General features: G+C 31.4%; 1 protein-coding gene across 14 annotated transcripts in view; it reads left to right on the top strand.

The window, feature by feature from the left end:
• Nucleotides 1-13,879, top strand: part of LOC127720527 (plexin-B-like) — a 259,946-nt gene that overhangs the window by 68,406 nt on the left and 177,661 nt on the right. For 12 of the 14 annotated variants that reach the window (XM_052227191.1, XM_052227185.1, XM_052227179.1 and 9 more), the window contains one exon: nucleotides 10,376-11,700. In XM_052227191.1, coding sequence (XP_052083151.1) covers nucleotides 10,534-11,700 — 1,167 coding nt within the window. In that variant the 5' untranslated portion in view covers nucleotides 10,376-10,533. Of the gene's footprint in view, nucleotides 1-2,706; nucleotides 2,766-5,052; nucleotides 5,522-10,375; nucleotides 11,701-13,879 lie in introns of those variants that run through there. The other 2 variants (XM_052227165.1, XM_052227163.1) reach the window with 2 other exon arrangements.

Genomic DNA, 13,879 nt, shown 5'->3' with positions numbered 1-13,879 from the left:
CTGATGCAATTAGAACTTGCCAAGGATATAGATTTTGTAGAATTGAGATGTCTGGAGTACATGTTGCATATATCAAATTTCTTAATATGCATTTACTGTAATTTAGAAAATGATTCAGGAATGAGATTAAAACAGATTTTGTTTTATTTTTTTATCTCTTGGTTTACAAATATTGTAAAAAAAATCCAGTGATAAACAGTCTTGACAAAATGGCATGTTGGGACTTTAATTGCTGATGGACTTCACAATTCTTAAAACAGGTATATATATTAATGAGCAAGAGTAATAATAGGTCTAGATAATTATGACTTAATTGCTGATGCTATTTGTGTACTTTGTCTATTTGTTAGTTGTTTTTTATGCTTTAATTGTGCCAATCTCACGAGTCAAGCCTTTTTCAACAGATTTAATGGTTTGTTCTTATGTGATGTTGTTACACGACTGTCTAAGATTATGGGAACGGGTTGGAACACTCCCAAACATACTTAACCCTGTCACTTTCTGTAGGTTTCTGTCATAAGTCAGGAGCCTATAATTCAGCAGTTGTCATTGGTGGCTGTCTGTCATATTTCTTTTTCTTTAGTGTTTTGTACATAAATCAAGCCATTGGTGTTCTTGTTTGAACTGTTTTACTTTTTTTTCATGTCAAGGCCTTTTATGGCTTACTGTACAGATAATACGGTATGGGTTATGATCATTTTTGAAGGCTGTAGAGACCTTTAGTTGCTTTCATTTATGATTTTTGGTCTCTTGTGGACTAAGTTGTCTCGATCATTTGCAATCATAGAGGACCACATCATATTATATTTATTAATTAGAAAAGCAATGAAAATATTGAAAATATCAACTTACATCCGAAACAAACATTTAAGGATGTTTTTCTTGATTGAATGCAATTATGTGTGTTTTCCTGTTATATAAAAGATTGATAAAGTGCAGTGGTATTATCAAGTAAGATGTTGCATATGTAATCATAGGAAATATTATAAATCAATGTCTCTCTTATCACTAAAACATTCAAAGTTATTCAAAAACTGCATTCAAATTCTATAATTACTGGTTTTTAGAAATTCTATAGGACTTTATTATCAGATTTCCACATGTTGTTAACACCATTTGATGGCAGAATAAGTAGAAAGACAACTAAGATTTGAAATATTAAAAAAAAACTCCAGACAGAAGGAGTAATGTACTTTTATTAATAAATAGAAATGTCTGCTTTTGATGTGCAACACAGGTCAGCAAAATGACCTTTTAAAAGTGATTTGTCCACATAAAAAGCATCAGAGTAACAGCTGTGATGACCTTTTTATAACCTGACAAAATAGATATGCTACCTGTTGATTTAATATTTGACAGGTAACCTGGCTGACAGGTGGTAATCACACTGAAAAATATTTTTCCACTGATTTATCATTGTTGACAGATTTCATATTGTTTATTCATGTCTTTGCTGACAAGGCTTTCAACATGTTTCACTGTTTTAAAAGCACAATATTGAAAATTAATTTCTAGAGAAAACTTTTAGAGACAGTAAGAGGATTGATAAGGAGTAGATTAGATCCTCTCTTCTTATTTTAAAGAAGATTAATTTTGTTATGAAGGAAACCTTTTGTCATACTGTAGGAGACATTTTTCATATATTTAACATTAAATGATTTGAAGATATGTATTTAGGTGGGTCCTTGTTTAGAAACACCACATATAAAGATCTGAGAGGTTCTAGTGAAAGTAGAGGATCTGGGAAATCAGTGATATTGACCCATAAGAATCAGCTAAGAGCCACATTGTTTTTGAGAAACCTATACTTGATATATAATCTACTTTGATAAGCGTACACTTACATCTGAAAGTTTGTGCAAACTTGGCAGAATTTCACGCTGACTGGAAGAAAACTAATGACCACTAACTCGTGCTGGCTTTTACTTTAAAGAGTGAGTACAAGTATAAATTAACTGACCAATTTAATCAAAAAGCTGTCCACATTTCTGTTTGTTTTCTTTCTCAATTATTTCAATGATTTGCTTTGTGTGGGGTGTGTCTGGCTTAGATTGGAAGATTATAATGGTCCCAGAAAGTTAATTAACGTTGGAGCCTCTCCACCTACATTCACAATTTTTAAATGACCCTTAAGCGTAGGTACTTGAGATGGTCATATTACTTTCTATCTGAGGTGTTTGATTACTAACTATATGATTTTTCAAGTGTCATAGTTTATTCCTGTGTCAGATCAGCTTAGGTCTTGTGTTTAGTATCAGTTAGGTACATGTTTACATGGGATTTATACCGATTTTTAGAAATTTTTGGCAGTGGATGTTGATTTAAAAGGTTTGTAATGGATAAAGTACACAGTATGTCTGTACATCTGGTTTTATGTACAAATTATCATGTTTTAATTCACAAATATTTGGCTATGAATACAATTATGTAAGTAGATGCCATTAAAATCTAATTTTTACTCATTTTGATGTATTAAAAACTTAAAGTTTTAAAGATAACTATTTTGGTCAAAAATTCAGCTTAGTTTACATTTTAACATAATTGTACATGAAGAAAGTAAAACACAGCTGATGAAAAAAACTCTTTGTTTTTGTGTATGAAATAATGTTATCCTCTACTTCCCGACAGTATACTTAATGACCTGAATATAAAATTAATCATACTATAAGTAACAAGTTGGAGAATAAGTGACATCCTGTTCTAATGAGATGACATGGACAACATACTAATAAACACTTCCTAATAATAATTATACAGCATGTAAGGTAAGCAATATTTTCTAGCTTGAAACCAAAAGCTTCCCGTTAAATACATAATGAAGTTTGCAATCGAAAAAAGTATGTAAAAAGTCTAAGCTGAAAGACCTTTTCCAATAAGGGAGAAGGATAGGATTACATGTCTTAATGGATTTTGAAATTTGTTTGTAGTTGGCCTTAACCATGCAAGAACCACATACATATTCATTAGAAGTTTTGGTAAATATTGACAGACAGTTACTTGCTGCTTTTTGGTGTCTATTAATTAATAATTCCAGTATATGTAGAAAGAAGTGTTTTTTTCTCTGAAATGATTTTAATTTTTAAGTTGCATGTATATTTTTGTATTCCACTGATCAAGATGAGAGTGAAGGGTTGAGATCTTTAAAAATTACTTGTTTAAACATAATGTCATGATTTTACAAAGTCAGGCACCATGTGATAAACCTTAGGTCAGTAGTAGTCTTTATGGTAAATTGTTTTGTCTGGATTGGTCACCTTGGATTCAGAAAAAGGTATCACAGCAGTGTGGCATTGTCTTCTTGTCATCTTGTGAAGTTGTATGTTAAACATCATATCATATTAAGTAAGATGTTCATATAAATAAGAAGATGTGGTGAGACAACTCTCCATCCAAGTCACACTGTGTAAAAAGTCAATTATAGGTCAAAGTACGGCCTTCAACACGGAGCCTTGGCTCACATCGAACAGCAAGCTATAAAGGGCCCCATAATGACTTGTGTAAAATCATGTCCAGATATGCATTTAATATTTACCATGGTTTGTTAAACACAAATCCATGAGGATCATCATATTTTCGTGTTCTTTCTCTTATATATATCCTGACAGCACATAACCTTACAAGAAATAGGTTTTATATCACCTACTTGTATAAGTGATTTAAAAGTAAGAAGATTTGGTATGATTGCCAATAAGACAACTATCCATCAGGGTCTAAATACGATGTAAGCAACTACAGGTCACTTTACAGCCTCTAATGATGAGCAAAACCCATATTGTATAGTCAGCTATAAAAGGCCCTGATTTGAACAGTGGAACAAGAAACGAGAAAACCAATGGGTATAAGAGGAGGGAGACTAATCTAACCATCTAGTAGTTGGTTCCTCCGAATAGGTTTCCCTGATTTATGACAAAACAAATTTATAAATAAAAAAAAAGATATGATAGAAATTATTTTCATTAATAAGAAATTGTGCCTTTCCTTTATTAAAATCTTTTTTTTCAAGTCTTTGAGTATGTTTTAAGTCCATATTTTTTCATTAAACTCTGTATTGAAATAAATTTCTTGACTGTAATGTTGGTTCATTTTGTGGTCATTGTGGAGCCAATCTTCACTAGTTGTGTGGTTTGATGAAGAATTGAAACCTTTTTTTTGTATTATCATGCAACTTGTGGTGAGGTGCAGTTTTCATAATATCTAGTACAATAGAAACCTACAAAATTGGATCATAAACAGAAATGTAATCACAGGATAGGTACAATATAATAAAGAGTGATAGATTGCTTGTGGTTTATCCTTGTCTATTTCATGTTGTCAGTTTCATAAGGTGTGTAAACAATTGGGGATAAACAATGACTTTTAATTCTGCTCACACAAATGAACAAATTTTGACTATTTATTACATTACATTTGTAGATTTATAAATGTCTTTTCATCTATTTTCTTTTCTTGCCATGGCTTTGTCAGTTTAATTTCAACTTATGAGTTTGAATGTCACTTTTGTATCTTTCGCCTCTCTTTTATAGCTGTGCATAAGAGTTAGAAATTTGTTGAAAAGCACTTCCAGAGCACTTTTATTAAGTGTTATTTTCAAATGGGTTAATTCTCTGATGAAAAATATGCGAAAAAAATCATTTTATTTTCACTTTTAGTGACAATGTATTCCATGTGATTTGAAGTTAGTGGAATTTAGAAATAAATAAATTGTATTCTGAAAAACATTTGAAAGGAAATGTGTCTGACCTTCTTTATATGTCTATGAAGAAGAAATTAATGCACGCAATACCTTTATTTTTCCACTCCATTTATTTAAATATAGTCACCCAAGGATGGAGAGAAGTGAATGAAGGCGTCACGGTAATGAATATCTTCCTAGTAACATCTTTCATAAATATAAAAATCAATGAGATCAATATCATTTTGGTAGTGTTATAAGAATAAAACTTTTCAGGATTCTATTTTAAGAGAACATTGAAATATATTGCTCAAGTTTATTTTTGAAATACGCAGGGAATTTATCACTTCACTTAACAAACATGTGTGCCATCTAGAGTATATTTATTTGAAATTTGATTATGAAAGGCACGTCATGTAAACATTACAGTTTATGTAGTGGAACAAATGGGTTAAAATGTTTTTAATTATGGCGGGATAAACATACAACTTTCACATGTGATAATCCTAAACTTGATCACAGTCTGTTTCTAACTGGTTCTGACAGCTATAATACTAATATTTCTTTCATGATGTGTCTCATTTACAAGGAGAATTAATTAGAAATGACCTAAGGATAATTTATAAGTGATAAATTCATGCAGAGATGATCCATATACATGAAGATTAAATTGTTTGTGATATGTTAGTAGGGGTAAATATTTGTGTAAACGTTGTACAAATCTTTGGAGAATTTGGGAAAAACATAGGAAATTCTTCAGGATTTAGTTTTGTTTCTTTAGAGGAATGTTTTGATAGTGAATTCTGTATAAACATTTATGTGTTAAGAGGAATGTGTTCTAACAAATGGGTAAGCTATTTAAACTTCTTTGGCATGTTTAGATTTTTTTTTTGTATACAAGTACAGTCCTTATTTTGAATGGAAAAGAAAGGATATGGTGTATCAACTCAAAACACAAAATCACTACATTGACAAATTTTAAACGAATAGCAGAGGAACAGTGCTTTTACTGTTTACTTCCTTGTCCATTGGTCTTATTGGATATTTATCTCATTGACATTTAAATGCTATGTCATCTTATTTTTATTTTTATTGCTGTTTTCATCTCAAATTCATAGTAAGGCCTTCAATTTGAAGCAAAAAAAAAAACTCTCCACTACATATTCAAGACAATTTACACCTAAGTAGCATCAGTTTGGGTGAAATTCTTTGTTAGATGTTAATAACAACCTTGGTGCACAACAAGATGTACATGATATATGTTTTATAACATGATAGGAATTTTCCTATGATTAGGGCAAATTATTTGAGTGCAGGACTGCTTAAGAATTTCTATAAACAAATGGATCAAACGTAAGTAAATGAATTAAAGCACTATACAAGAAGTTATCTTATAAATAGAAACACCATAACTGTAATAAATTGGAGTATACACACACATCATGCAAAGGTTAACTTCAATGCCTCCACACAGTATTATTTTGTCATGCTTAGTACCTTAAGTTAAGTGTTACATAGAGTTTTATTTTGTTAACATTATAACCCCTGATAACAAAGCACTGTACCAAGTTCCTTGGGATACTGTCCATATCTATTTCATTTTATGTGCAATTTGTGAGATAACTGAATTTTAAGCAATTACTTGTAGTAAAATATAGAATAATAGTTTTGTTTTTATGAATTGTTTTGATAATGCAAAGTCCAAAGTAACCACTGTACAACAACAATAAATTTAACAACAATTGAAACATAGTGTTCATTTCTAAGAAATGATAATAAAAATATTTCCCATAATCACTGGCAAAACACTGCCTGGTAATTGTTTTATAGCTAACTAGGGATAACTCTTGCTGGGTAGATGAACTTTTTATGGTAGAACTCATTAAGGTTGTGTCATAATACAGAGGAAAGCTGATGTACTGGAAATCAAAACAACAGGGGTTAATATCTGGTAATCTCTAGGCAAGTGATGTTATATCAGGCTTTTTATTACACATAAAGCTGGAAATGTTAATCTAATTTGCTCCACTCTTAATTTAATTTTTCACTTCACTAAATAACATCTACTAAATTACTGTTGTAGGCCTTTTAAAAGTACAGCATACAGAAGTTTGATAAAAGAATATCATATTGAATATTTTTAAAGAATTGTTGCAGTTTATTTGCCTTTGAAGCTTAACCCTGGAGGTGGGGGTGGATGGAATGAAGTGATGTATGCATGGATGTCCATATTTTTTTTATAAACAGGAAAAAGTTTGTCAAAATATAAAAAATACTTTGACTTTCCAAAGGCACACTAGTGACATTTTAGACCTGATAGTTATGACTCAATATTTTTGTATCTTAACCATAAAGAATCAGCCATTTGATTCAACCATGTTCACGGTCATGCACATGATGAATTGTTTCCAATACTGAGATGTGCCTTGTTGCAAACATTTAAACTGGAGGGAAAAAACATCTTTAATGAGCTTAATAATGAAAGCATTATATGATAAGCTGTCCGTTCTCCTAATTATGTTATTCAGTTAGTGTCTAAACTTCTGGTAACATGATGTACTTAAAACTTATCTTACATCTGCAGACACAGGAAACCATAGAGGAAATACAGTCTATACCTAACTACTAATTATGTTAAAAATAAGACCCTGTGCAGTAAAGGTACTTACTTTTATGTACCTCTTGAGAGAAAAAAGGTTTGTCCTTAACTTAATGGGCAAATGCTTTGTTACATGTGCTTGTATTTGACATAAAAGAGGTTGATGACTTTTATAGTTGTGTATTATATATAATGTATGTGGACAATTACCCAATGAAAGAAAAGAAATGTTAAAACTTGGGAAGTGTATGACCAGGGACATATGCCAATATGTTGTTGCATGAGAAGTTATAAAGGGGACATGATGATAAATGATTTTTGCTATGTGGACCTTAATATAAGAATTTTTTTATGGAATAATAGGATTGTACTGTTTAAGAATGGGGAAAGAACATAATCTTTGTCTGCACTCATAAAACAACAACAGTTGCCTCTGAGACCATGCTTCTGATATCAATTATTGCCAAATGTTTTGTATGAATGTTTTAACATTCAGATTAGACCTAAGACAGCATAATTTGTATATGTTAGGAAGGGAATCTTTTTGTGTCAAGTAAAGCTGTAGATACAAGCCACAGACGATAATTTAAACATAAGTTCTGTTTCATATTTCTTTATCAATCTTGGAATAAAATTAGATTTCAAATAATACATGTAGTTCTATTTTGATCTGTTAAATGTTAACTATTAACTTGATTCATTTTCAAACTTCTTTTAAACTCTTATAATGTATTTTAACAGTTATGTCATTAAATTAACAATTAGCTCATACTATATCACCATGGTAGGTAATTACATAATAGTGCTGCTTTCATTACAACTTTTTACACATAATTGTCTGTAACATAATATTTTCTTTTAGTCCAGAGTTTTCAGTTGATGATAATTTTATAGAAACAAACTGAATCATTTAATTTTATTTCTTGAATTTATTCTTTTCATAATGCTCTCATTGATTACGGTCTTTCATTAACACAGTGTTTTATTGACTTGTGAAAAACTGTGACAAAGACTCTTTTGTGTGGAGGTATAAACAGCTGAGGGTAGAAGCATCATGCTTCAGTTGGCATCCTTGATGGTAACTGATAAAAACCTGTGTAAAATCCATCTCAAATTCAATTGACCATGAAAATCTCAATATGGTTACCTTAATTATTTTTATGATCAGATTTTTACTAGCTGTGAAATTTAAATTACTTTTGACACATGCCAGAAACAAGACTATATTTTCTGTGAGGTAAGATGCTTTTTATGGAGGTGGCAGCTTGAAAAGAGAAAAAGAAATATTAATTTTTAGGTAATTGAGGGACAAAAGTTCAAGTAAAAGATTAACATTTTATGAAGAGAGAATTTTGTTATCAATGTAAATCATGGTTTTATTCACAGATTTGTCAAGTTGGAATATAATTTTGATTGCTAATTTTCCATCTGTACTTTCAAAGTGTTGTTACCTTTAGACAAGTATTTGAATTAATAATTTGGTTTATTGTATTTGAAAAGTGACAAGTAATATTACATTTCACCATTTGTAGAATCTTTATTTTAAGATTTTTTTGTGATAGAGGAATAAGGACAATAAGAAACTGAACATACACAAAATATGATAATAATTGAGGAAACACAAAAATACAACAACAAAAAAAAAAGGGGGGGGGGGAGGGGGGTTACTATAATCAATAGTCCACCAAGAATACCATAGAAACTTAAAAAATAAATAAATTGAATTTAAGTATGTTAAACTTTTGTGGACAAAAATAAAAGGCATGAAAGAGAAGAAATGAAATTTGATATTTGTACAACTGTCACATGATATTTATTAGTTGATAAATGTAATAACACATCTGCTTAGGTTATCACTACTTAATGATTCTATAATTTCAAGTTATTATTTTACACTTGTACAGTGTTACGTAAATACAATGGTTTGACTGTCTGTGCATGCAATTATCTTTTTTAAAATCATAACCTTGAGTTTAAATACTATTTAAATAGTTAAAATGAAGAAAAGTGTTATCTGATATAAAAGGTTGTGCCCATTTGAAAATCGCTGTCTATTTTGATAAAAAGAAAGGGAAATATTAATTTCCGCACGAGTTGTTTTGAATAGGATGCATCTGTCCGGGTGTATTACCTGACTGAAATATATAAATGTATGTAATTCTGTTCAGGGGAATTAACTCCATATCTTTTGTTTGCTCACCTGCTATTAGAACTGTACGAACAAGAGAGAAATTACACGTTGTTACCTGTTAAAGCATATTGCATGGATAAATATAAATCATTTTTAGGTAAAACATGACTTGCACATCTATGTTTCAAGTTACCTGGAGACTGAACATTGCAGACAAAAAGTTGTAATAGATTTGGACAAGATTTTTATTTACTCTGTGCATATTTTATGTAACAAATGTTGAAGAATAAAATAAAGAAGTACAGGTAGCCAAATTTTTAGCAGCTGAAAAAAGAATATGGTAAATTATGCAGACAGTTTGTAGATAAGTTTGTAAATATATAACTCATCAGTATATAAAGAGAATATTGCGGTCACAACTGGAAAATTGATACAATTTGAATAAAAAATACAGGAATGAAGTGTCAAAGAATCAAATTAATTCATGGGGTAGTTTTTTGCTGATTATGAGATATCCTCACAATGGATCTTTAAATTTATACTTAACAACCTGAACATTTAGCTGAATTTTATTGCCCTTAAGAAAGGTTGAATAAAGCTGGCTCAAAGTTCCAGTATGATCAAATACTTCTGTTTACTTTTTTGAAAGTAAGTGGGGTTATGCAAATTGTTGAGGATGCCTTTTATTTTTTGCTGCTATCTTTTTATAGCACACACTGTATCTTTAAGGAGGGGTAAACATTTTAGTGGAGGGAGGGTGGGAAAATGGAGAGAAGCAGGAGAGGGAAAAAGATTGAAATAAAAAAAATTAATGGAATAAAAGAAAGAAGGAAGTTGGAGACTGAGGGAAATGGGAGGGTGGGAAGAAGACAAGGGTGATTAGAGTCTCTCATGGCTCCATCAATTTGAAGGAGTAACCAAACCTGAGCCTATAGTAAAAATTGAAAACTGATGATCCTGATTTATTTTTCAGATAAAGAATCATGATGACTTTGTGTACTTGTGACAGAAGTCATTCTGAAAATCGCCAGTTGAACTGTGACAACTATTGTCTGAAATACACGTAACTATGAATGATATTGGATGTAAGCAATCGAAAGTGGAGTACAAGAAGCAAATATATCTGTTGTGATGATGGAAAAAATGCTTTTATTCTTTGTAAGTGTTTTACATGTGGTTAGTGCAATGCCATCTTATAAAGTTGAAACAAGAATTCTAAAGGATGAAAATGGTATGAATGGATCCATCAACCACTTTGTTCATGATAATTCCAAGAATATGTTTTATGTTGGTGCTGTCAATCGTATTTTCAAGTTGAGTCAATCGTTGGAAGTTCAACAACAACTCGTTACAGGCCCTGAACCAGATAATCACTTGTGTACTGGATCTGCATGTGATGGGAAAACAAAACAATTGACCAATAATTACAACAAAATTTTACTCATTGAAACCAACATGAATGGAAATGACCGTCTTGCTGTATGTGGCAGTATATTTCAAGGTTTTTGTGAATTTAGGGACTTACAAAATATAAGCAAAAAACTGTCTATGAAAATGCATACAAGCCTTGTAGCAAATTCAAAAAGTGATTCTACTGTGGGTTTGATTGTAAAGCGAAATCTCAATGAAAATATTTTATTTATTGGAGCATCATACCCAATCAGTCTACATTGTAAGGATGAAGATAATAGGAATGTGTTTTTTCTTAGACGTAAAGATATACCTGCTCTAAGTATGAGGAAACTTACTAGTGATAATTATACCTTTTCACTGTATAAGGAAGCCTCATTTATTGAACAACAACCTCCTTCTGCTCTCAAAATAATTTATGATAAAATCAGTAAATATATAATTGATTTTGTATCAGCTTTTTCAATTGAGGAATATACATATTTTTTATCGTATCAGCCATCTGATTTAATTCAAAACTGTGAAACCAATGCAAGCCCTAAACCCTCACAGTCTAGGATATCTCTCACCTGCAATAGGGATACTCACTTTTATTCATATATTGATATACCACTTACTTGTTATGGAAATAATACAAATTATAAAATAGTGCGTGCTGGAAAAACTATCATACCAGGTCGAAATTTACGGACTAAACTTGGAGTTGACAGTGAAATTCTTGTTGCTCTGTTTGAAAATCGCCAAAACGGAAAAACGGATTCTGCAGTTTGTATATTCACAATTAAGGAAATAGAAGACAAAATGAAGACTAACCTAAAAAAATGTCAGAATGGAAGTGAAGCAATGAAAGGAGCACACTTTGATGATGGTGCTACTTGTACACATCAGGTTTGTATATATTATGAATTAAAACTCTAGCCATTTAGAAGCATAATCAATGGTAATAGAACTGAAATTTGGTTATTAATTCATGACACAAAATCACTACACACACATAAAATTCCAAAAGCAAAGGAACAGCACTATTTAATTTTTCATTAAACTAACAATTTTCAATGTTAAGTTTTATGATGAAGTTAGTTTGATAGGAACTACTTACAATAGACAATATTTTCAATAAAGTTACATTGCTGTCTGTACATCTCAGTTTGTCAACCATTTTGAGGCCCTACCCACTTGTTGGTCCAGTGACTTTGAATTAATTAGCAATGTTGCTGTCCATCAAATTGTCTTTTTCTGAATTTTATGCCGATAGGCGAGTCATCTCTGTGTCAACAGTTTATATTAATGTGAGCATGCTTTACTGTGTGATGCATTTGAGATTCAGCCCTCCTCAACAATACTTAAATCTTTAACACTTAATGGCCATGTATGAAATTTTTGTTGCAATTTTTAGGGAACTACAAATGAGAACTCCCGAAATTTGGTATCAGCCTTAATGTGATACATTTATAAAAAATAGGAGGTGTGGTATGATTGCTAATGAGACAACTATCTATCAGAGTTCAAATGACGAAGATAAAAGCAATTATAGATCACTGCACATCCTCCAACAATGAGAGAAAATTGTACTGTAAGTCATATACATGTACCGGTAGTATATAACAGTCCCTGTCACGACAAATGTGAAACAATTCAAACGAGGAAAACTGATTGCCCAAATTTATACAATACAAATATGACAGACATGAAACGACAACCACTGAATTAGAGTCTTGTGACTTGGGACAGGCACTTTAAGAATGTGGCTGGGTTAAACATGTTTGTGAGCGCTCAACCCTCCCCTAACCTGGGACAGTGGTGTTACAACACAACATAAGAACAAACTGTAAAAATTAGTTTGAAATGGCTTAACTTGATAAATAGGTACAAGCATGCTATACTGTGTGATGCATTTTCAGATTCATCCCCCTCAACTTCCTGTTTACAAAATCCTTGTAATTTCTTAAAGATAATTGCCATGCACGAGTTTCGTCACACTTTTTTAGGCGATTACTTATAACAAAGTCCTGAAATTTGTTATCAGACTTCATATGAACATGCTTAACCAATTGTTTCAGTTCAAAAAAGATTTTCACCAATTGCGTCATTAGTGATGTAATCTTGTGACATCATAATTGTAGGTAAATTTCTTTAAAACCTAATTTTTTGCATAATTTGGCAAAATTATGACTGTTTTCTGAAAAAATAACAGTGGCTCTTCCACCCCTTGTCCACAATTTTTTTTTGCTAAAATATTATTTATATACCATATTCTTTACTTACAACCAAATTTCAATGGGGAAGGGGTGGCACCACATATGCAATCATGAAAAAGGGTAGTATAGGTGACATACAAATGTATTTCTAGAAAAATTGACTGAAGTGAAATCTATTATTTCAGGCTGATATATTTGAAGTGTTAAAAAACACCTTTACAGGGCTGTTTATTGGGTGTAATCGGCTCTACTCCTTTATTATCAACTTCATGTGGACTTGCTTTAAAGTGCTATGTGTTTTCAGATTCATTGCTCATCAACTTCCTGTTTTAGTCCAACACATAATAGCCATGTATGAATTTTCGTCACAATTTCTAGGGAACTACAATAAGAGCTGTCTGAAATTTGTTATCAAGATTCATGTGGACTTGCAATAGTGTTTGGTGCACTTTTCTATCCATTGCTCTTTAACTTCTAGTTAACTGAATACAGGAAAACGCCAGTATAATAGTGAGCCTGTTTGGATTTTATTTTTATACACCTAAGTCAGGAATCTGATGTTCAGTTGTTGTCGTTTGTTGATTTGGTTCATAAGTGTTTCTCGTTTCTCGTTTTTTTATATAGATTAGACCGTTGGTTTTCCCGTTTGAATGGTTTTACACTAGTAATTTTTGGGCCAATTTGGGGCCCTTTATATCTTGCTGTTCAGTGTGAGCCAAGGCTCCGTGTTGAAGACTGTACTTTGACCTATAATGGTTTACTTTTATAAATTTTGACTTGGATGGAGAGTTGTCTCATTGGCACTCATACCACATCTTCTTATATCTTTATATATTTGACTGCTATTTAAGTATGGATTGATTGATAGG

The sequence above is a fragment of the Mytilus californianus genome, unplaced genomic scaffold, assembly GCF_021869535.1.
Source record: "Mytilus californianus isolate M0D057914Y unplaced genomic scaffold, xbMytCali1.0.p SCAF_1, whole genome shotgun sequence".
Lineage (NCBI taxonomy): Eukaryota > Metazoa > Mollusca > Bivalvia > Mytilida > Mytilidae > Mytilus > Mytilus californianus.
This window is presented reverse-complemented; position numbering and strand designations above follow the sequence as displayed.